The following is a 22,135-nucleotide window of genomic DNA, read 5'->3' as shown; positions in this document are numbered from 1 at the left end:
TGAATTAGCCCATGAGAGATAAATTATTTGTGTGCAGAAAACTTAAATCATCTTGGCTCCTGCCCCTAGAACTTCTCTCCATCCTTCTCTCCTGAATGATACCATGAGCAAACTTCTCTCACTGCCAAAATGCAAACACCCTGCTCACATCTTCCTACTCTGCTTTTTTAACTCTCCTTACAAATCTCATGTCAATCTTTCACCAAGGCTGCATTCAGGTGCCATGCTACACTCATGGCAAGCCTTTTAGTTCCTAAACAGTTCACTCATGGCAAGCCTTTTAGTTCCTAAACAGTTCAAACATACTCCACTTGACTACTCTGCAGTTCTCAAAAACACAGCAATTCTTTTATAAAGTTGGGCTTACTTCGAGAAACACATACATGCAACATACATGGATTCCCATATGATTTTTAGATTGCAAAATAACATATCCTCACTGTATACTCTCAACACACAATTCTCCTTCCTGGACTCCTTAGTCTTAGTTGACAAATTTACCTTTCTGCACTATCCTTTCCCTTCTTTCCAGAACTAAACCAGAAATTGCTAAACCGAACATTTCATAACCACTTTTCTAGTTAAAAGCAAAACCACCAACAAAAAACCTCACAAAAAACACAAACAAAAAAATAAAACACCAAAACCCACCACAAAACCCCAACCTATAATACTGATCAATAAAAGCTAAATTTTTATGTCTTTTGTGAGTTACGTTTTGTTACACGTTACACATCAGAACTTTGCCCTAAATGAAATGCTAACACTTTGGTGGATGCAGATCTTGTACTGCACATCAACTCCACAAAAAGTACTATCAGTTTGTGACAGAAGGTTCAAGCTCCATCTTTCCCCCTTTGTAATTCTTACTAATTCCTTTGTTTTAAGTCCAGTATTCTCACCTCTCTTCTGTCCAGAGATTCACCTTCTGCTGTGCAGTCTGAGCAGTGTAGGAGAGTCTGTCACTGCCATGCTGGTGCTGTCGTTCTGGAGAGAGCTGCTGCCTCAGCAGCTCTAACTCACGTTCGTACATCAGCCGCTGCTCCTCAAGAGCACTGCGCTTCTCTTCCAGGTACTGCTTCTCCAAGATCTGGACCACATTTTGTACTGGGTCTAAAGGGAAGGAAAAAAGGATAAAAAAATCCAGAAATGTGAGAAAATGGCATTTCAGTGTTACAGAGCACTCGTCATTTAGCTGGTAACAGCAATCAACATAGCCCAGAGTCTTTGCAAACACAAGATGGCCAAAATAATAAAAATTGCATTAAATAGATAAAGCCAAACAAGAAATAAAAAAAGACCAAATGGCATGCAAAGAGGCTAAAACAATGGTTAAGTCCCTCACTTAAAAGAGTGTTGTGAAGTTATAATGCATTCCAGAATCCCAGTAGGAAAAAAATAATAGAAGGAAAAGGAAACAAGTTAATAAGAAAACAAAGTAAAACACGAGGGAAGATGATGTTAACCAGAGAAGGAAACAACTTAAGGAAGTAAAAAGGAATTTACTTTCTCCATTTTGGCAGAGAATGAAACACATTGAGAGCTGCAGATGAAAACTGAGACAAACATTGTCTGGCTGGTCACGCATCGCACTGCACTAATGTGCTGCACAGCACTGAAGCAGACAAAGTACAGCCCAGAGGGGACTTCTGCTCTCAGCTTTACAAACCACATTTCAGCTCAGTATCAACCAGTGCAGATATATATTTTTTAATACACACACATATACATATATGTACATCTGCTTCATGTATACATATCTGAAAACTCAAATGCAGAAAAAAGGTGGCTTGCAAGAGGACCAATGTACATGACTGAGTGGCAACAAACCACTTAACAGACTGCTGATTCTGTATACCACAAGAGGAAGGGAGAGGAGTTCCAAAGCTGAAGTGGTGGAGAAGCAATACTGCAGCTCTAGGACATGCTAGGATTTTCAAATGCAAAGAACTTCAGCTATAAAATAACTGTTTATGATATCTCTTCCATTTCATCAATATATTAAAACAAAACAAAAGAAAACAAAAAGAGCGAGCAGCTATAACTTTTAAGGATGTAAGTCTGGCACTAAGGAAGGAGAAAAAAATAACCTATATTTAAATACACTGCCCAATTTGGAACTAGAGGTATGTTGCTCAAAAAAGCACACAAACCAAAACAACATGTCTGTGTGATTTAGCATGAACCATTTTGCTTTCACTTCTTGCAAGCACTTCTGCAAGTTACTCCTATGGCCATAGCCTCAGCCATGGAAGAAATCACTGGCTTCACACAAAGGCATCATAAAATACTACCACAATGGTCATTACAAAGCACAAAGTTAAAAATCAGTCAGTACAAATAGCAACCAAATAGCAAACCAGTGATGCATGAAAGTGTCTTAAAATAACTAGAAATATTATTTTTTTAGTACATGACATTCTCAGAAAGACAGTTAGCTATTATTAGCTTTTAAACAGACAGTACAACAAAAAACCCTGACTGAACCAAGTTCTAATACTCAGGACTATAAACCAAGTTATTAATGTTGATCTGCATCACCGTTATCCTCCTAAGTACTCCAGACAATGCCAGAATTACCTTTGTGCATAGGTTTTACTGCATAATCCCCCAAACGGTTTTAGCTATGTTTAAAAACGTTTGAGAATCAGGTATTATGCAGAAGATAGAGAAGGGACATGGAAGAAATTAAAAGCCCTCTATTGTGTTTGCAAACACAGGAAATGAAGCTAAGGCTGACTCATTAAGATGAGACTTTCCTAAACTGCTCAAAGAACAACAATGAGTTCAAGCAGCAGATTTCCCTAATAAAATTGTATTTTCAACCACCTAGACTTACAGGATCACAAGCACCACAGGAGAAAATCATACCATGAAAAATACTTGGAACAACAATACTTGCAAGAACCTAGTCTTAAACTTCCCAATTTCAACATAATCCTCTGCTGCTTGGGAAAAAAATAAATAAAGAAAAGGTGGGTTATGCATGTTTTGTAATGCAGAAGATAAATTCACACTTCTAGAAAACTCTAACTTTTTAAAGAGTTTATACAGAAAACCCTACACCTGTCATAGGGAAAAGCAAAACATGGTGTCAAATATTAACTACCTAGGTAGAATGTGAAGAAATATAGTTTTTCACAATTCAAAAGAACTACAGTAGTGTTTAAGTTAAATTTAAACATCATGTTCCACAATTTTGGAGTCCTCATGCAAAGTCAAAGAAATGAAGGAAGATTCTACTCAGTGCCTACCAAATTCCATACAGTGTTAAAAGTCCCAAGTCCCAATCCTTTACATATTTATGTGACAAGAGTTCAATGACCCTAAAAAACAAACATTCATATGCAGCTAATCCTCTGCAAAATCACAGAATACTAACACTGAACCATAAGGATGTATTTTCTTCATAGAATGAACACGATTTATTACCTTGCTACAATCTCACTTAGTTCACGTCTGGAGTCTGCTAATCCAGTAACAACAAAGCTGAATTCCTTAGGATTTCATGTAAAAGCAAGCTAGAAGAGGGTTATGACACAGGCTGCTTTGCTAAGTTTCAGCAAAATCCTCTCCCTGAGCTGTAACAAGTTTTGTTTGCTCAAATGAGAAGCTGCCTAACCTAATCACACTGTTTATTTAACCACTGCACAGTATACAAGAATAAAGTAAACTTCTTTGATGCATTTTGTGTTTGACCAGCATCAAAAATTGCCAGTACAAAGCTGATCTGACAGAATCCCACAAAGAAAGTTAACATGCTGAAGGAAGGAAAGAATCTGATGTTTTCTTTACAGCTGTTTTCAAAGTTACACATTTTCCTCAGAGGTTCTTTGGAGCAGGATGGAGTCAGTTACACTGTTGTACTGGTTACATGCCATAAAAACAAACGTGTTTGCCCCCTGGAGAAGCACAGCTATTTATTTAAAGAGGGCTACAGTTCTCAAACAGATCAAGGGGGGAAAAAAAACAAACCAAAAAAACAAAACAAAGAAAAACCAAGCCCTCTTGCTTTGGGCTATATCTATACATACATGCCTACAAAATAATTATCTAATCAAATTTTTAAAATGCCCCTTTATTCCCCCCTTAGGGTTTCTCCAGCAAATATGGATAATAGAATTAACTGCTTTCAGTTATTTTGTTATTTCTTCTTCCTCACCTAAGGAAGAATAAATAAATGGTACTGTAAGAAAGCTGCTCTACTTCTTACACAATAAACTCAAAGCCTGTCAGAAAAAAAAAGGTATTTTAGCTATACGATTTAGAAAAGCAGAAGCTAGCAGCACTATCTAACTTCAAATCAAAGGACTAGGCTATAATCCTCACAGTCACTTGTTCTGTCAGCGTTTTATTATCATTTACCACTCCAAGTTAGGTAAGCAACACCTATGTGGGAGTAAGCAGCAGAAGCAGAGTAACTGGGATATGACACCTCTGAAACTGTGCAACATATAAGACTGAAACATTTACTGTGCATTAGGGAGGACAGAGCTTTAACAGAACAGCAATGTCTGTACTGTTCTTGAGCAAGAAAGCAACAGACCAAGACCAGAACTGGCCTGGACCACAGTCAGAAAAGCCTACTGAACTAAAATGTAAGGACACTTGGAATATTGTGAAGAATTGTTTCAATCAGCTAGATAATAACACATGAAAACCAAAAAATGTGACCCCCTGTTCAAAGAACACTGATTCATTGTAGACTGCTACAGTTCAGTCAAATCCCTGGTTAGTAGCAAGCAGATCAAGCATCAATTAATTGGACCACAGTCAGAAAAGCCTACTGAACTAAAATGTAAGGACACTTGGAATATTGTGAAGAATTGTTTCAATCAGCTAGATAATAACACATGAAAACCAAAAAATGTGACCCCCTGTTCAAAGAACACTGATTCATTGTAGACTGCTACAGTTCAGTCAAATCCCTGGTTAGTAGCAAGCAGATCAAGCATCAATTAATCAGACTTCTGAACACTGATTCATTGTAGACTGCTACAATTCAGTCAAATCCCTGGTTAGTAGCGAGCAGATCAAGCATCAATTAAAGCTTTCAGACTTCTCCAGCAGCCTCATGCACGAGCCAATCAAGTTCAAAACCTTTGTCCCAGTTTTGGCACAGATATGGGATGGTTTGAGGCCTTAAAACAGGCAACAGAATCTTCACGAGGGATGACAACCCTGAAGACCACCAGGATGGCAGATTCATCTGAAATTCGTCTCCTGGTATGAGTGAACCATAATGAAAATATCTCTGTTATCAAATAGCAATTTCACATCAATTTAAGTGACCTGACCCTGTAACTCACTCACACAAGCCATCCCATTTAAAATAAAACCGTAAAAATCCTGCAAACTATTGCTACAACATTGAGCATATGAAACCATCATGTTGTACTCAGCAGCAAAACAAAGCTAAAGAATAAGAGGAGACAAAGAAAAAGTAAATATTGTACTTCAACAAGTAAACTGCAGCAAACAAGGGAAATTCTGTGAAGATAGGGAGAAAGGAAAACAGAAAACAATGAAACACTATCTACAGTGTCTTCTTGGTCAGTGACCAAAACCCAAGGTATTTGCCTCTCAAATTCTGAGTATTAAAATGCCTGTACAAAGCATACAGTAGTTTACCAAGTTTTCTAGCATTTCTTCATGTTGTATTGTATCAGATGATGTATGATGTATAGCATACAGTACCAAGTTTTCTAGCATTTCTTCATGCTGCATTGTATCAGATGATGTATGACTTGCCTTCTGGAAATCATGAAAAAAATATATTGTTTTATATATACTCTGTTTTATTGTGTTGTCCCCAAAAAGCACCACAATTTGTTTTAACAAAGATGAAATGAAATATTGAGAGTGATGAAGCCCTACAAACCATGCTAGCTGACTACCAAGTTTTCTAGCATTTCTTCATGCTGCATTGTATCAGATGATGTATGACTTGCCTTCTGGAAATCATGAAAAAAATATATTGTTTTATATATACTCTGTTTTATTGTGTTGTCCCCAAAAAGCACCACAATTTGTTTTAACAAAGATGAAATGAAATATTGAGAGTGATGAAGCCCTACAAACCATGCTAGCTGACATCTCACTGGGTTTTTTTCAGTGTTTTTTTCAACTAAGGTTAAAATGGTGTTGGTAACATTTGATACAAAAGAAAGGCTGAAACTAACTGAGCTGTATCTGGTGCAGCCTTTTGCTGCAATAACTTGCAAAACCAAGAGCTCAATAAGGCTTGGATGATGATTTGACAGGTATGTGATTACAACTCAGCTGCACTATAAAGGAGAGCAGAGGTACAGACAGAATTGTGTGTAAGGGTACAAACCAACTACTAATTTGTGCACGTGTATTTATACTCAGGAGCACATATTCTTTTATATATATATATATGTATGCTTAATTTATATACATGCACACACCTAACATGGTTTATGTAAAATGTCTTATCCTGAGACCTTGTTCCATGCTCCAAAGGCCCCCGGAACAAGTATAGCACTTGTTTTACCCAGAAATTGAGTTCCATGCTGAATTTGTTAAGACAATCCAAATGAAGACTTTAATCTGGAAATTGAGTTCCATGCTGAATTTGTTAACACAATCCAAATGAAGACTTTTATCTGACCTTACCATTACTATTCAGTGTTTTCATAATAACTTCCATTTGTGCAAACTCGTAGTTGTAGTCTGGTTCTGAAGAAGCTTCACTAGCTGCATCCAGATCATGCTCCCCTAACGAAGTTTCTTTCTCAAGGTCTTTCAGCCAATCTCGACGTTTCCTCTTTGGTAAATTGATTCTGTGTAAAATTCAATTTATAAAAAAGTTTATGTGGAACAGTGGAAGGAAAAAGAAATAGGCTGACTGTAAAGAGGCTGGAATGTAAATATCAACTATTACCTAAAGAAGTGGTTGTTTCCCCATAATATTCTATCTCCATGCCATAACTGAGTGACAGAACATACCAGTGTACCATTTACACAGGATCTGAAAGAAGAAAACACAACTTCAGTGAAATCCTAAATACAAAAGATTGAAGAGCTACTGTTAGTCCCACCTACAGACAGTCATTTGTATCACAAGATGCACAAATCTGCCAGGTTCTCATTAAAGGATCAATGGGAAAATTACTAGTCTGATTTCTACTGTCGGAATTAAATACAAAGCACCTTTAGTTTTGGCTGGCACAACTCTTCAGTAAACATACAAACAAGATTGCTTTTGATTGCAAAGTTTTCTTTAAATGCCATTTTGTAAACTGGCTCACTGCCTGTTTCTTATAAACAGTCTGTAAACTTGAATGCATGCAAATCCTACTGATAAAGCTCTCCAACATATAACTTAGTCAACACAGGGTTGTAAAACATGCTGTTAACATATTTGGCATTCAAGCATAAGAAAAGATTCTCAGATCCAAGTTTCATTCTTTCAGCAAATGGAGTCTCTATTATTAACATGGGTCTATTTTTGTGAACATCTGGTACACTGCTATATTTCTTTGTAGGTTTCTTTGTATTTAAGTTTGAATCACAAAACAGGAAAAATTGAGCTGTTGAACTTTTGCATATGTGAGTCACAAAGCAGAGCATTTGAAAGGGAAAAAAACTTAAGTAAAATGAAAAAAGCCTTTTCAGATGCAGTGTTCTCATTTCAGCTGTCTCAAGTCAGTCAACACAAACATGTAGGCATTTCATTTTAACTGAGATTTTTATGTAGCTTTTTTCAATGAAATTCTGGCAATGAGCTTTCTGTTGACATTAATACCTTAAGAATAGTTACTTAAACATTGTGGATCAGGTATGAGTAAAATAAAATATGGTTTTTTGCACCACCATGTGCCTTTGTTCTTGCCAGTCAAAATGACTGATTTCCAGTGAGGTAACACTATCACTGCGAGTCTTAATCCCATCTGTTTGAAATTTTGTGCTGTGGGCTGCAGAAGTAAAATACAAATGTGTTTTACTAAAGGCAGAATGAAAGAGACTAAAGACAGAAAGAAAGAGATCGGATTTTTTTAAAAGGTGTCTTTCAAACTTTGGTTTCTCATTGCGATAATAATCTGCACATCATTTAGATACCCAAATTTCAGACAAGCAGCATGACTATTAACGATGACAAAGGTACTGCTTATCAAACATCATTGGAGCTGAAGTGACAAAGACACATACTATTCCACCCAAGAAGCCACAGTGCCCCCTGAATGAAAAGTAATTAAAGCACAGAAGTAAAAAAAAAAACGTGAAATGTGACTCCACACTACATATTAACTAGACACAACAGTAGTTAGAGATTTAGAAAATAATTCAAATCTTTAAAACACATTTTACTCACAAAATATTGAGCTTTACAACAGGAACTAGGCACAATTTATCCTTCCCCAACAAGACACAGCCTACTACGCTGTCACGCAGGTCAGGATAGCCAGCAGCATCTCAGTGATTTTGTTACCACCCAAGATACAGCCAAGCAATGGTCCCTCACTTCTACCAAACATCCCCTTAGGATGGTTTATTCTGAGTCAAACCACTGATAGCCTGTCGCACTGTAGAGTGGGTGGGTGGGCGTGTATGTGTGTGGGGAAATCTTAGTTTTCATCACTGAATTTCACTTCTAAGTATCTGTTTAAGTCAACTCTATTGAAGCTACATACTGGTCAGACTGTAAGATACTTTTGTCTATGTAAAATAAAAATGCATGAAAGTTATCTTCTGGCAAAGAGAAGCAAACACCTCAATGGAAACTGCTGCTGATCTTGCTTACCTTGCATTTTCTTTTGGTGTGAGTGTAACTTCTCCATCCAAAGCAATATCAATCTCACAGTGTTCTGGTTGGATTCCTATACCAAAGAGCTGTATATCTTGAGAGGTATCTGCACCAACTCTTGTGTGATCCTAGAAAATAAGCTGTTACTAAGAGACAAGCAAATTACCACTGCTGGTATAACTAAGAAAATATTAGCTAAAGCACTGAGACTGCACAGTCTGCTGCTTTCCTTTGCTAAGCACTTCTGTAGAGCAGAAAAAGTGACACAGCAGATCTGAAGAATCTAACTGTCACACACAAGCTGTTGTTCTGCTCTGCACTTCATCTTCTTACAGTTTTAGATACAGCAAAATAAAGCAGTTGACACACATATTCTGATTTAAAAATATTCTCACACTATGCCTGCATAGAAGCAGTAACTGCAAAAATAATGAAGAAAACCAGTCATGTCATATAGGTATATTTAAGAGGACAGCATGGATAATAAAATAAGGTGCAGAATTGTCTGCTTTTCAGAAAACAGCTACACAGCAACTCAACTAAACATACTATTCTCTACATAATTTCAGAGCATATTTTATATACTGCTGAAATAGTTAATTTTGTTGGTGTTGAGAAATCATGCTCTATTTGCTACTATTCAAATACAGAAGCACTGTCTCAGACATTAAAGCAGAAAGGTAGCTATAAAAATAGACAGGATAGTATTTCATATATTATTGACAAGAAGCTCACATTTCCTTGTAAACTTGTTATGTTTGTATTTGACACTACTTCACTCTGGCATGAGACTGTGCTAAACAGAATATGGTATGAAAGCTCATGATACTAGGAAAATATATTTCTGTAAATTTTTAACAGCACATTTTTAACCCCCTTTCTCATAAGATTTTCTGTCTCTGAAGACTGTTTAACCCTTACTGATTACTACTAAACATCACGTCTTTATGATTAGCTCACTGAATATTCAAAGCAATCCTCAACTCCCTGTCAAAAAGAAGCATCTAACATGAGGCTCTTGCTTCAAGTTCAGGCCAGATGGCAATTCTATGCCCATTCTGTCTGGAAAAGTTAGAACTGACCCCAACACTGGCACAAACTGCACACTTCTCCCACTGCTGGCAATCAGAAGATCAGTTAGGAAAACAGTGAAGCTGAACTGCAAAGGGAGAACAAAAGCCTGAACAGTAGGAGGAGGCCTATCCTATTTTGCTGCGACTAGTCTTAAAAATCTACATACACTCTGAGTAACAAATTGAGCCAGAAATTCAAACTGAGTGTCCTTTCATTCTGTGTAAACACCCTTTTCACATTCTTACCTTTAAATAGTAAACCAAAAGCTCATTGAGCGCAGGATCAGCATTCAGGTTCACCAGATAACACAACAGTAGGAGGAGGCCTATCCTATTTTGCTGCGACTAGTCTTAAAAATCTACATACACTCTGAGTAACAAATTGAGCCAGAAATTCAAACTGAGTGTCCTTTCATTCTGTGTAAACACCCTTTTCACATTCTTACCTTTAAATAGTAAACCAAAAGCTCATTGAGCGCAGGATCAGCATTCAGGTTCACCAGATAACACTTGTCATCCCTAAATAGTAAACCAAAAGCTCATTGAGTGCAGGGTCAGCATTCAGGTTCACCAGATAACATTTGTCATCCCCAACCTTGATACCTGAAGACTCCAGGGAAATTCCCATGCTTTCCAGCTGTCTTTGCCTCTCCTGCAAGCACAAAAATAGGTTAATCTTGCCTGCTGCAATATGGAGAGACAGGTACAGAGCAAGTAAAGCTGAAGATGCACATGCTGAGTATGCACCTTTCTTAGTTCCTTCAAGAGAAACACATCCAAGATCCCACTAATCTTATAAATAAATAAGCTGCCTAAACATAGTTTGATGCTTTATTTTAAAATCAAATATTAGCTTTTATCACTGATACCATGACACAGCCAGATTTATTCTAATGAAATTTAGACTTAAAAAACCAAAACCCAACAAACAAAAAAATCCACTTCAAAATCAGAAACAAGGTGAAAAGACAAAAATTCAGAGGAACTTGAAATAGCTGGTGGGGAAAACAGCACAGTCCTCTAAAGCTCATGAAATTCAGCTGACTTGCACTATATGAGTATCCAGCTTTCCTGCTCAAAATGTCTGAAATACCTGTGCAATTTCTTCTGTTTTCCTCAGCTTTTCTTCCCAGGTGACTGTTAGTTCTTTTATTAGTTTTTCAGATTCTTCCAATTTTTCCTTCAGTTCTGGTGCCTTCATGGCCTAAAAGACAGAAATTAGCAAAACCCCTCAGCTACTCTTCCCACTGCAACATCTGCTTGCACAAGGAAACTGAACACAGCAGCATAACATCAAATGCAACAAGTGTAGATTTCTACTATATCCCCAGGTTTTTCATGGTAGAAGATGAGAAACAGGTCACTTGTGAAGGAAGAGGACAGAAACAACCTATAATGGGACCAGATCTGAAATAGCTGGAGATGGAAATAGCTCCAGAGGCTAATGGAATGAGCAAAAATCTTTGGAACCGGTCACTCAAACTTCAGTGTCTGTATAAATACATGCATTTAAAAAAATTTAAGTCTTAGCTCTCTGAAGTTCAACTGCAAAGTCTTTCTTTCAACCATAGTTTCAAATACAAATTCCTCTTGACATTTTTAGCCTTCCATTCTATCTTGGGTTTGTAAGTGTTCCTAGAGTTGCATTAAAGTTTTCAGACTGACCCTGTTGATCACCTTTGAGGGAAGGCATGATCTGGAGCTAACACAGCCTTCTCATTTCACAGCATGAAACTTGAATACATCCAGTGCCAAGTAACAGTTCAATAGGCTGGCCTAAAACTCCATATACCTGTTTTTTTAACAGAAGGTGGAAGAGAAAACACTTAAAAAAATAATTACTAAGACTTTGGACATGTTCCTACTGATTGTGTTCAGCTGCAGCCTGCCAACATAATTACCAACATGCTATAATAATATTTTCCAATTTAAAATAAGGGATTAGAACATAATTTTGCTTATTAAAAAAGTGAATGGCTCCTTTTTCTTAAAGCAGATTTCTCCATTTCAGCCTATAACGAACCATTCATACTAGGAACACTATTGCTTAAATGAACATGAAATTTAAACACCACAGAAATTTACCTTCAGACACACTTTTGTTCTTTTTCACCAGTAATTAGTGTCTTGTCTGAAAAGATCAAAAATATTTTCCTAGCTGCTAAGTGCCTACTTTCTCCAGATATCACCAGCAAACTATCCTAATCCTGATACTTTACTCTTCATTTAAAAGTATAAGATAAGCATCAATTACCATGTTAATTAAGGTGGTGAAGCAAACTGTTGATGGTTTTCAGTGTTGCATTTTTGACAATTTTTTAATAGATTTTCACAAATATCAGAGAGAAATGTCCCACATATATTGTGGTCCAATACCAGATTTATGATATTTTACATTTTTCCATTTGACATCATATATAGTCCACCAAGGCAAAAAAAATAATTCTGCTAATAAGTCTACACAATGAAGTTGTGCTCTAGCTCTTACATGTACTGCATCAATTATTGCTTGACCTCAAGAAGTTCCTCAGGAATTGCCTGGTCTGACAAGAGTCAGCATCAGTACAATGCTGTCCTCATTTAAAAGTTAATAAAAATAAGCACACTATGTGGGTTTCAGAAAACAAGGTTAATTATTTTAAAAAAGAAATAAAGAAAACAGAACAGGTGCAAGACTTCCTTTCCACATTTTCTAAGAAAGCTAATCTTCCAGACAGAGGTTGACAGGGGAAACTCAGTTTATATTGTAGTGTGAATAATGCTACCTCAGCTTGTGAGAGCTGTTCTTTCAGTTTTTCAACTTCTTCACGTAATTCTCTGATGACTCTAGCATTTGGATCTTCATTCACCACAGCATGATTAACTATCCTTTTGGCTCTGTCTGCATATCTCAGAGTAGAGAGTGTTTCTTCATAGTTGTCTGCTGCTGGACTAATTGTGGCTATCATGGCAGTTTGGCTGTTTCCTCCCAAGTTGTCCTGTAGTGCAGTCACAGAAAGTTTGAGGGTTAAAAATTGTTCTGAGACTATACAATGTCTTTACAAAAAGACTTGAAATACTTAGAACTTACTACTTAGGCAATGAAAGGTACTCTGGATATAAACTAATTGGTAGGTTCCATAAACATTTCCAGGCACCTCTATCAGGTTTGATTCCATTACAACTGAAAACAGTCAAAGAGGATTTTACATAGAATTAACACAAGACGCACTTAGCTGTCCATATTTACTTGGAATAACTTTTAGCTATGGGAGTTCCTTCACTCATTTCTTCAAAAAGAGATGAGAGGTCCATGTACACAGAGGTATGCCATGATGATCCTACAAACTAATTATCTGACATCTTGTGAACATGATGAGCATAAAATATTAATTACCTTGAGAAGCCAAGTGAGTACAGAGTCTCTGTAAGGCACAAACTTGTTTTTCCCCTTCCCTGCTGCTTGGTCAGCAAGTGATGATATAACCAAGCCCAGCGTTGAAAGTGATCTATAAATGCAAAACAGTGGAACAGCTGTAACACAAATTCTTAATGTAGATTTAATAAAACACAGGAAAAGGGATTGCTCTGCAGAACTTCACATCCAACAACATCCCTGCTCCAAACAAGGCAATGTATTCATTTAAAGTTACATATTTAGATTTAAAAAATGGGTATCTACAATGTTTCATCTCGTTTGGCACTAAGACCATGTTCTAGAAAGACTGAGATAATGCTGAAATATTTAAAATAATTTGGGAAGTGTAAAATAGACTGCTTCAGTATATGGAGAATCACTGCCTTTGGTTAGACATTTACCTTTTCTCAGAGGATAAAAACCTTTCTGTTTGGACACTGTCTCAGGACACTGTTACGAGTCAGTGTTGGCAGTGCAGCAAGAATCCTGTCTCTAGGAACAATGCTTTAAGAACACTGACTCAAATACAGACCAGCACTGAACAATTCACTAGCCATCAGGAGGCATCCTCAGAACAAACCAGCTACAGCCCTGGAGAACTAGTCTGCCTAGTGACCCAGTAACCAGGCAGCCATCACACATCAAGGGAAGGCTGCTCATCAGGAGAGACTGACTAGAAGGCCCCTTGACAAATGGGTTGACTTATAATTGAGCCTCACTACCTTCTTGTAGGGGTATAGACCAAACAATCTTCCAGTTACAAGAGTGATGCACAAGCATGAAAGAGAACCACCCAACTTGCTTAGCAGACAGTCGCATCCCAAACAACGCTCTAGAATCGTGAAGAAAATAGCTAACTCATTCATTTTGGTACATGTACCACTTCTATCAACAGGGGTAACTGTATTAGCAATCCATGCAAAGCATATGTGCATTATATTATCCAATTCTTATAGAACCCTGTGTAAATCTGAAGTGACATCAGGGCTCTTGGGGTGAGTATGTTTCAGAAAATGAGCGGTTGAGGAGCCTGAGAACATTAAACAGATGCCTAAAGGGTTTTAAAGCAGACACTGCAGAAGCCCAAGAGTGTACTGGTCTGTCATACTCATGCTCAAATATCCAGCTACTCTCTATAACTACATCAAGGAAAAAACTTCTGCAGTGTCATAATTAGATAGTCAAATAAATCCTTAATTGTACTGTTCCCCTCCATCCTCTTGTGTTTTCCTTTCAAAGAAGCAATACTATTTTGGTTGATAGGCAGCATTTGCATAATATTTGTAACAGAGCTTTAATGCTGTTAGAAACTGACAGTGGTTCAGAAATAACACTTAGAAAATGACAGAAATGTTACAGAAGAATATTTCAAGGAAGATATCCAAGGGTGAGGCAACAAGAACCATTACATGTGTCACAAAAGATGTCCCACATAGCACAAAGTGGTACAGAGGTGGCATTGACCTGAGTGCAAAATTAAAAGAAATATAAATTTAAGGAAAGGCTAAGCAATCTGACCTCCCAAGAGAGCACTCTATTCTGCAGATTTGTCTAGAGGATAACTTTCCAATTTGCATCTAAAAAATTCACAGCAAAAATAGACAGTTTCAGTTTTATGACCTGCAGAAAAGCCTAATAACTTCTGAAAGCTTGTGGGGGAAGGATGGGGAAACGAGAATTGGTTCTTGCCTCCAGCCTCTGGTCTCCACAGAGATGACAGCATGCTAAACATGCAAGAGCAAACAGTAGGATAGCAACCTCCTCCAGCACAACCAGAACACTCCCAATGGAGTCCACCTTCAAGGAGCATAAAGTTAAAAAAACACCCTGGACTATTTTCCTCTGATTCCTCCTTTCCTCTTTAAATGAGGGGAAATGTGAAAACCAAAGCCAAACCCTGAGGGAGGATGAAGAAATGGGCAGTCAGGAGGCAAATAGGAAGAACAGGGATTCAGCAAGGCCTATGATTGAAAACTGTTTCACAACAGGGCTGTAACAACAATTTGAGTTATAGGCACTGCATTTTAATGATCAGGAAATTACAAGCTAGAGTTTATTAACACAGGATTCAAAAAATGTGATAATATTACTGCTCCTTGTAAATGTTCATCTTATTTTAAGACTGTTAACATCTGCAATAAAAGGCAAACTGGAATCATTTATGTGCTCTGCTTGAGATTTCATAATACAAAGCTTACTACTTTAAGGAAAGTAGCAAAAGAAATGGCTGCCCAACAAAGTAATTACAGGACTCTCTGCTTCATGCTAAATGATGCATCAGAGATCTGTCATTATTTTGATCCTATCTCACGCTACTTATACAATGAATCAACCAGAGGGCCTAAGCCCACAGTGCACAGCAGACTGGGACAGTTCAGATGCAGCAGAATGGACTTACATGATGCAAGAGTACAGGAAAGTGCCATTTCTGCACATTTTCTGTTCTCCTTGTGCCTATTCCTCAGACATGACCAGGCTGTCCTTGCTAGCAGACAGTGGGAAGCTTGCACACTCCCACCACTGGCCTGAGTCAGCGGCATCCGGAGGGAAGTGGAGCTCCCTTGCCCCAGGGGAACAACTCTGTCCCTAAATGACACCCATTCAAGCTACTTCTGCACAACTTACAACCAAATTCTTCAATGAGCAGAATCCACTTTTCTATTAGTTAACTCTGAATACAAAATTCTCCCTCAAATCAGCTTGGAGCCAGACCTGTCCCAACCCATTCCTTCCCCCGCCTACACCTTAAAGACTTCTTTCTGTGTTCTCAAGTTAAAATGACAACAGCTGTGATTTTACTCATCAGAGTTAAAATTGCAGACTGCTCACAGAAAGTACTTTTTTGTAGCCACTAATTGACTGTTTATTCTGCTTCCTCCTACTATTGTGTTCTAGAAATTCTTTGACTACACCACAAAGCGTTGTTAAGCACCTCCTTTTCCACACTGGGTATGGGAACTAGCACATCCTGGGGAAGAACAAGCATATCAAACCTTCCTATGAGGTATGACAAGTCTCCTGAAAACCTCCTTTACCAAGGCAACTCTGCATGAGCTCTGAGAAAAAACAGAAGTAATCTGTATTACAGCTTCATGAAGATGCTGACACAACACTCCATTGTTTCTGTAAGTGGGAGCAATCCATTGCCTCCCCTCTGCAACATGCTGTCCACAAGACAGGAAAGAGAGTTTTCAACAGGATAAGTTGTGAGACCAAGGTGCCATCTACCACAGCTCTAGCCAGTTTTCATCAGAAACAAATGGACACCTAGAAACACTGGCTCAGTGTCACACTATTCAGCTTTCGTATGCACAGCTGAGTGTAAATTCTCCCTGCCTTGTAAACAAACAGGTACATTATGTCCACATTCTACTTCGAGGCAATAAAACATAGCACAGGCAGCAAAGTTACTTGCCAGCAGCTCCATTTTTTATCTCATTAAACATAACATGTGCTACGAATACGTTACTGCTTTTCCATAAAAGCAAAGCAATAAGAAAAGGAGCTGACCTAGTAAGGTATATGGTTTTAGTATACTGTACCATCCCAGAAAATATTACTGACTTTCCCTGATAAGTAAGGTGCATCACACCCTAAAGAGAATTGCACACAGTGTTCCCCAAAGAACTAGTCTAATAAAACACGTACATCAATTCTGAGGCTTAAAAATGTCAGACTTCATTAAAGCCACAAATGCAAGAAGCTAACAGAAGACAGCAAACACAGCACTAAGAATTCTCCTTTGCCTGTCAGTTCCAAAAGAGATTTCAACTAGAGAATGCTTAATAAATGGACTAAGTAATACAGATTTATACCATTTAAGAATTTAATTGAATGGAAAATATACAGCTGTGCAGTTTTCTTTTTAAAATACCTTTCACATAAAAGTTTGGTGCTTTTAAGTCTTATATTGTCAAAGAGGTTTGGAATGGGCAAAACAACTCTCCTCTACTGCACTGAAACCATAACAGTTCAACCCTGAATAAATATCCTAATAGAAAAAAAAGGAAGTCTTTCTGTATCTATAGCTACACATGCAATTTATTAATAGCTGTTGGGAGAGTTTGCATCTGAAGTCTTTCCCAAGAGTTAGAAAGAAACATTTAATTTCACCTTTGTTCATGCAAAATACAAATAGAGTTTCTAGTAAAACCAATCTGAATTCGAGCAGTAACCTGTGTGGTAAGGTTACAATATTTGCCATAAGGCAAACAGAGCCACATCATTTTATTTCACAGGGACTACACTGGTGTGGTTACCAATATGATGGCTTAAACACAAAGTAGATCAGAAATTAAGCTAGAAAGAACAAACATGTTCAAACTCACTGTAACTATAAATGCTGTTCATACACAATTTGTGCCATCATTGTTAACTTAAAATACCAAAACATTTTGTAACAATTTAAATTGAAAAGCAGTAGCTTTTAATGTAACAGTTAGACTCTTTCTTCCCCAGAAAATTGGTATATTTAAGACAGAGGTAATAGTGTGCTAAATTCTTGCTTTTGCACAGTAACACAGTAATTACAGTTTAAAAAGTGCTCTGAAACTTGTCATTGCTTGAGCACAAATGCCCGAGGCAATGCTAAACCAACACAGCTTCATTCTGATTTGATTTTGTTAAACTGTGCATTATACCCTTACATATTTTAACTCATGTTGGAACAAAGCCATTCAACTCTGCAACTTTGCATTCTTCCTTGCGCAGATGATGAGACAAACACATGAGCCTGGGGACAGGGTGTATAAATGAATCACAAAAGGTATATGCTTAATTAAAGAGCAGTGCTGTCACTTTTTCCAGATAAAATTCATATAGCACTCATCTGAGTCAAGTATGAATCAGGATTCCTATGCCAGTGTCAGGAAACACATGGTGCTCAGCAGAGAGCAGCTGAGAAAGCCATACTGAACTGCTTTTAATGAAGCTCATTTGAGCTGACTTGTGACAAGCACACCAAGAGAGGAGGCCAAGGAAACAGCACCGAGTCCTTCGAGATTAGGCTTTGTAACCTGCATACACCAATGTCTTACTTGTTTATGTTGCTGCCTTCCTTCAGGCGTTCTCCTGCAGCTCCAGTTTTGGACACTCTCTCACTCCCAGCCAAATCCACCAGGCTGACCTTGCTGACCTTCTCTCCAGAATTCTGCACAGATGGGACATGGGAGAACAACGGCTAAGAAACACTGGCAAGAAGCACTAACATGTCTGACACTGGCACCATAACACCATTCTTCACAATAATGTGGGTTAAAGTATCAAATTCAACATATGACAGAAGAAGGAACTGTCAGAGTTTGTATATGACAGAAGAAGGAACTGTCAGAGTTTTTACAGCACTTTAAAAGTCACCCATCTATTTTATAGTAAAGGCCTGAAGCACTAAGTAACCAGAATCAGTTGTGTGGTAACATCAACAACCTTACTGGTAGAGCAGCCCATTAAAACGCATCAACTTCAGCAACAGTTAAGACTTAAGAAATTTTCATGGTGGCAATATAATCTTAAAAAGTGGCCCAACTGTTTACTTTATCTGGTGTGCTTCCTCACTCTTCCAGGGTTCTCTCAGTTTTGATTACTAGACCCCATGGCATCAAAGGTTGAAACACAGCTAAACAGATAATATATGAGGAAGAGAACGGAAGCAGAAAAATCCACCACAACTTCATAAATTAATCAACAGAAATACATACACCAGACTGCAGGTCATAAAGTGTCTGAGTCACTATAATATTGAATACAGCATGAGAGCGGCTGCTTTCTTCATTCATGTTGGTTGCAGCAACTGTTCGTGATTTGTTTCCCTCCGACATCAGTGACTCAATATCCTAGAGCAAAGAGAGTAAAAAATGATGCTAAGATAAAAGCAAGTGTTGTGCTTGCTGAACAAAATCCCCATCTAGATGGAAGGGTGTGTACACATGGGAGAGAGGAAGCAGGGAAGGTAGAAGTCGTAAGAATTTTTTTGGCACGCCCCATCTAGATGGAAGGGTGTGTACACGTGGGATAGAGGAAGCAGGGAAGGTAGAAGTCATAAGAATTTTTTTGGCACATTGAGATGTATTGGTACAAAGGGTATGGAAGTCCACAGAATGTGTTAAATCACATCTCTGTTTTAAGTGCTGCACTTAAAAGCCCAGCAACTACAGCCAATGCACCTTCTCCTTATCTGCTGCTGAAACAGGCTGGCAACATCCACACTACAAATCACATTGTTTAATGCCAGTAATCAGGCCAGCACAGATCTACTTACACAAGTGAACACAGGGCATCTCTTTACTGAAGTGCACTAATACTATCTTCACTTAATTGGCTCAGAAGGTTACCTCACTTGAGCCTGTACCTTCCCACATGTCTAAAACACAGATAACTATGCCAAGTCTGATATATGTACTTGCTGAGCCTTCCAACACAGCTTCAGAAGTCATCAGCCAAAATGCATGAACACTTACTAAAATTTGAACAAAGATGTGTTTCCAAAGTACACAATCCACCACAGAAGCTGCAAAAGCAGTTTTTATGCACAGAAGCTTCAGAAAAATAAAAATCCTCATAAAAGAGCAAAACGGGTTCCACATCATACTACACAGAGAATAAACATTTTTAAAAAACATTTCCAAATCAGTTTCCTCATAAAAAGAAAGGCCTATGCACTTCATAAAACTGCACTGCTTTAATTATTTCCATTGTGGCTATAGTAGTTCATTGGCTTCTGCAATACTGATTTATTTGAATGTCTTTTGGCAAATCAAGTGGGCTGAGATGCTGTTGTGATCCAAGTTATGAATTATGTAAGCCATGTTGTAGGTCCACATACCACACTAGTTTCCTCATAAAAAGAAAGGCCTATGCACTTCATAAAACTGCACTGCTTTAATTATTTCCATTGTGGCTATAGTAGTTCATTGGCTTCTGCAATACTGATTTATTTGAATGTCTTTTGGCAAATCAAGTGGGCTGAGATGCTGTTGTGATCCAAGTTATGAATTATGTAAGCCATGTTGTAGGTCCACATACCACACTACTATATAAATGAATTATGTAAGCCATGTTGTAGGTCCTCATGCCACACTCCTATATAAAGTAAGAGGCTCTATTCAACAATAACATTAAAAGAATTCATGCTGGAAGACTACTCTTGTTTTAGAAGTCTCACATTTTCTGTGTCAAGCAAACATTGTGTTCTTGGTGTATACCTATATGCATGGAAAACTACAAAATAATGAGATACCACTATTGCATTTTTAACTAACATAAAGGCAAATTCAGTGCTTCTACATGAAATAAATACTCCCAAAGCATTAGAGAAGATCTTTGTAATTGCCTGAGACCATAATCACTTGAGAACCAAAATATCTGGATAGACACCAGTTTACCTCTTGCAAGATTCCTACTGCTTGTGTATATAGTGTTATTTATACACTTGTCACTGGATTAGATTTACCTCAAAGTTTGTAACAGCCAGCTGAGACAAGCCATCAACATATGGTCCCAACACTTTGTGCTCTCGAACCTTAAGGGACTGCCGACTTCTACGGAATAAAGTAAGACTTAATGCACCATCCACTAATTATCATGGATATCCAAAAATTACTGTACAAAGTAAGTATCTTTTATGTAGCAAAAGTCAATTTATGTCTTTTTTAGTTGCAATAGGAGGAAAAACATATTCCAAAATTTGTAACTCAAAGAAGCAATAAAGACTCAAACCAATCTAACCAGTTTTACTCTCTATACGTGGATTATTTTTAATGCACCCTCCCACCTCAGTATTTGTGGCTGGAAAAAAACCTGAAATTACTTATTTGGCTGAGGAAAAAAAGCAAACTAAAAGTCCTAACACCCTCCCCACAGCATTTTGGTAAAGATTCAGTTCTTGCATTTTCCACACTTTATTGACACATATTAAGTCTCAAATCTACTTTTTAACTAACTTGCATACCTCTTCACCTATTGCGATTATGGTCAAGAATCTAAATATATATCACATATATCAATGCTCAACTGAAAAAAAATCCAATCAACCTGATGTATACACATGTCCAAGCCAGAGATCCTAGTATTTCTATGCAAACAAAACAGAAGAATGCCTGCGTGTGTTCTGAGGTGTTACCCTTCCACATTCAAAAAAATTCAACACCTTAATCATGAGGAACAAGTTGTAAATAAGCTTCAAATTCCTTCCAGTTGATGAAAATTATTACCCAAATACTGTCTGGATCATATAGCAAAAATAACTCAGAATTTACTTGCACTTAGTCTTGCTTTCTGGTGATAAACTGCTTCACACAGAATTTGCTTGTATTAGGATGGTATTCCTAATGTGTAAATTGATCCATGGCAGTTACTGCTTCATATGCAAGCTTTGCATGGAAATTCTCTTCCTTCTGGTGTTTGGTATCTAATCCTCTCTAAAGAAGTCATATAAACACTCATTATGAAAAATCCTTCTCAGGGACTTCCAAAACTGATTTCTACTTTTACAGCTTCAGACAAAAATAAGGAAGGCTGTGGGGGAGAGTGAAACTACTCACCCTTTTGGGTCAAGCAGATCTCTGACTTTCTCATTGTAGATTTCCATATAGGACACTTCGACTTTAAAAGTATGAGATTCATTTTCTTCCACAGAGATTCTCTGAAATAAAGCACAACAGAGCCGTGGGATCAGACCCAGCTGCTCTGCATTGCCCATCATTGAAAAGGATTTTCCTGAACCTAAAGGAAAGAAAAGGAAAAGAAAATGTTTTAGAATGTAATTTTTGAACTACTCATTGGTTCAAGAAGCACATGTTTTTATTCTTTTTTTATTGCTCCAGAAGTATCAGAAGAATATGACATGCTATTCCAGACAGATAGCTTCCTTTTTGGACTACAAGGCATAGGCAAACAAGA

The 22,135-nt window shown here is 37.7% G+C and overlaps 1 protein-coding gene across 1 annotated transcript in view; it reads right to left on the bottom strand.

Annotated features, from left to right (window-relative positions):
* Positions 1-22,135, bottom strand: part of KIF13A (kinesin family member 13A) — a gene marked incomplete at its 5' end in the record, with an annotated part of 50,895 nt that overhangs the window by 28,352 nt on the left and 408 nt on the right. Inside the window, 12 exons of the mRNA XM_009078345.1 lie at positions 903-1,113; positions 6,640-6,806; positions 6,908-6,994; positions 8,768-8,898; positions 10,352-10,495; positions 10,937-11,047; positions 12,609-12,821; positions 13,220-13,331; positions 18,277-18,389; positions 18,937-19,071; positions 20,688-20,775; positions 21,778-21,958. Coding sequence (XP_009076593.1) covers positions 903-1,113; positions 6,640-6,806; positions 6,908-6,994; positions 8,768-8,898; positions 10,352-10,495; positions 10,937-11,047; positions 12,609-12,821; positions 13,220-13,331; positions 18,277-18,389; positions 18,937-19,071; positions 20,688-20,775; positions 21,778-21,958 — 1,693 coding nt within the window. The remainder of the gene's footprint in view (positions 1-902; positions 1,114-6,639; positions 6,807-6,907; positions 6,995-8,767; positions 8,899-10,351; positions 10,496-10,936; positions 11,048-12,608; positions 12,822-13,219; positions 13,332-18,276; positions 18,390-18,936; positions 19,072-20,687; positions 20,776-21,777; positions 21,959-22,135) is intronic.

Source organism: Acanthisitta chloris, unplaced genomic scaffold (assembly GCF_000695815.1).
Source record: "Acanthisitta chloris isolate BGI_N310 unplaced genomic scaffold, ASM69581v1 scaffold9907, whole genome shotgun sequence".
Taxonomy (NCBI): Eukaryota; Metazoa; Chordata; class Aves; order Passeriformes; family Acanthisittidae; genus Acanthisitta; species Acanthisitta chloris.
The sequence above is the reverse complement of the archived record's forward strand: the minus strand, read 5'-3'. Positions and strand labels throughout refer to the sequence as shown.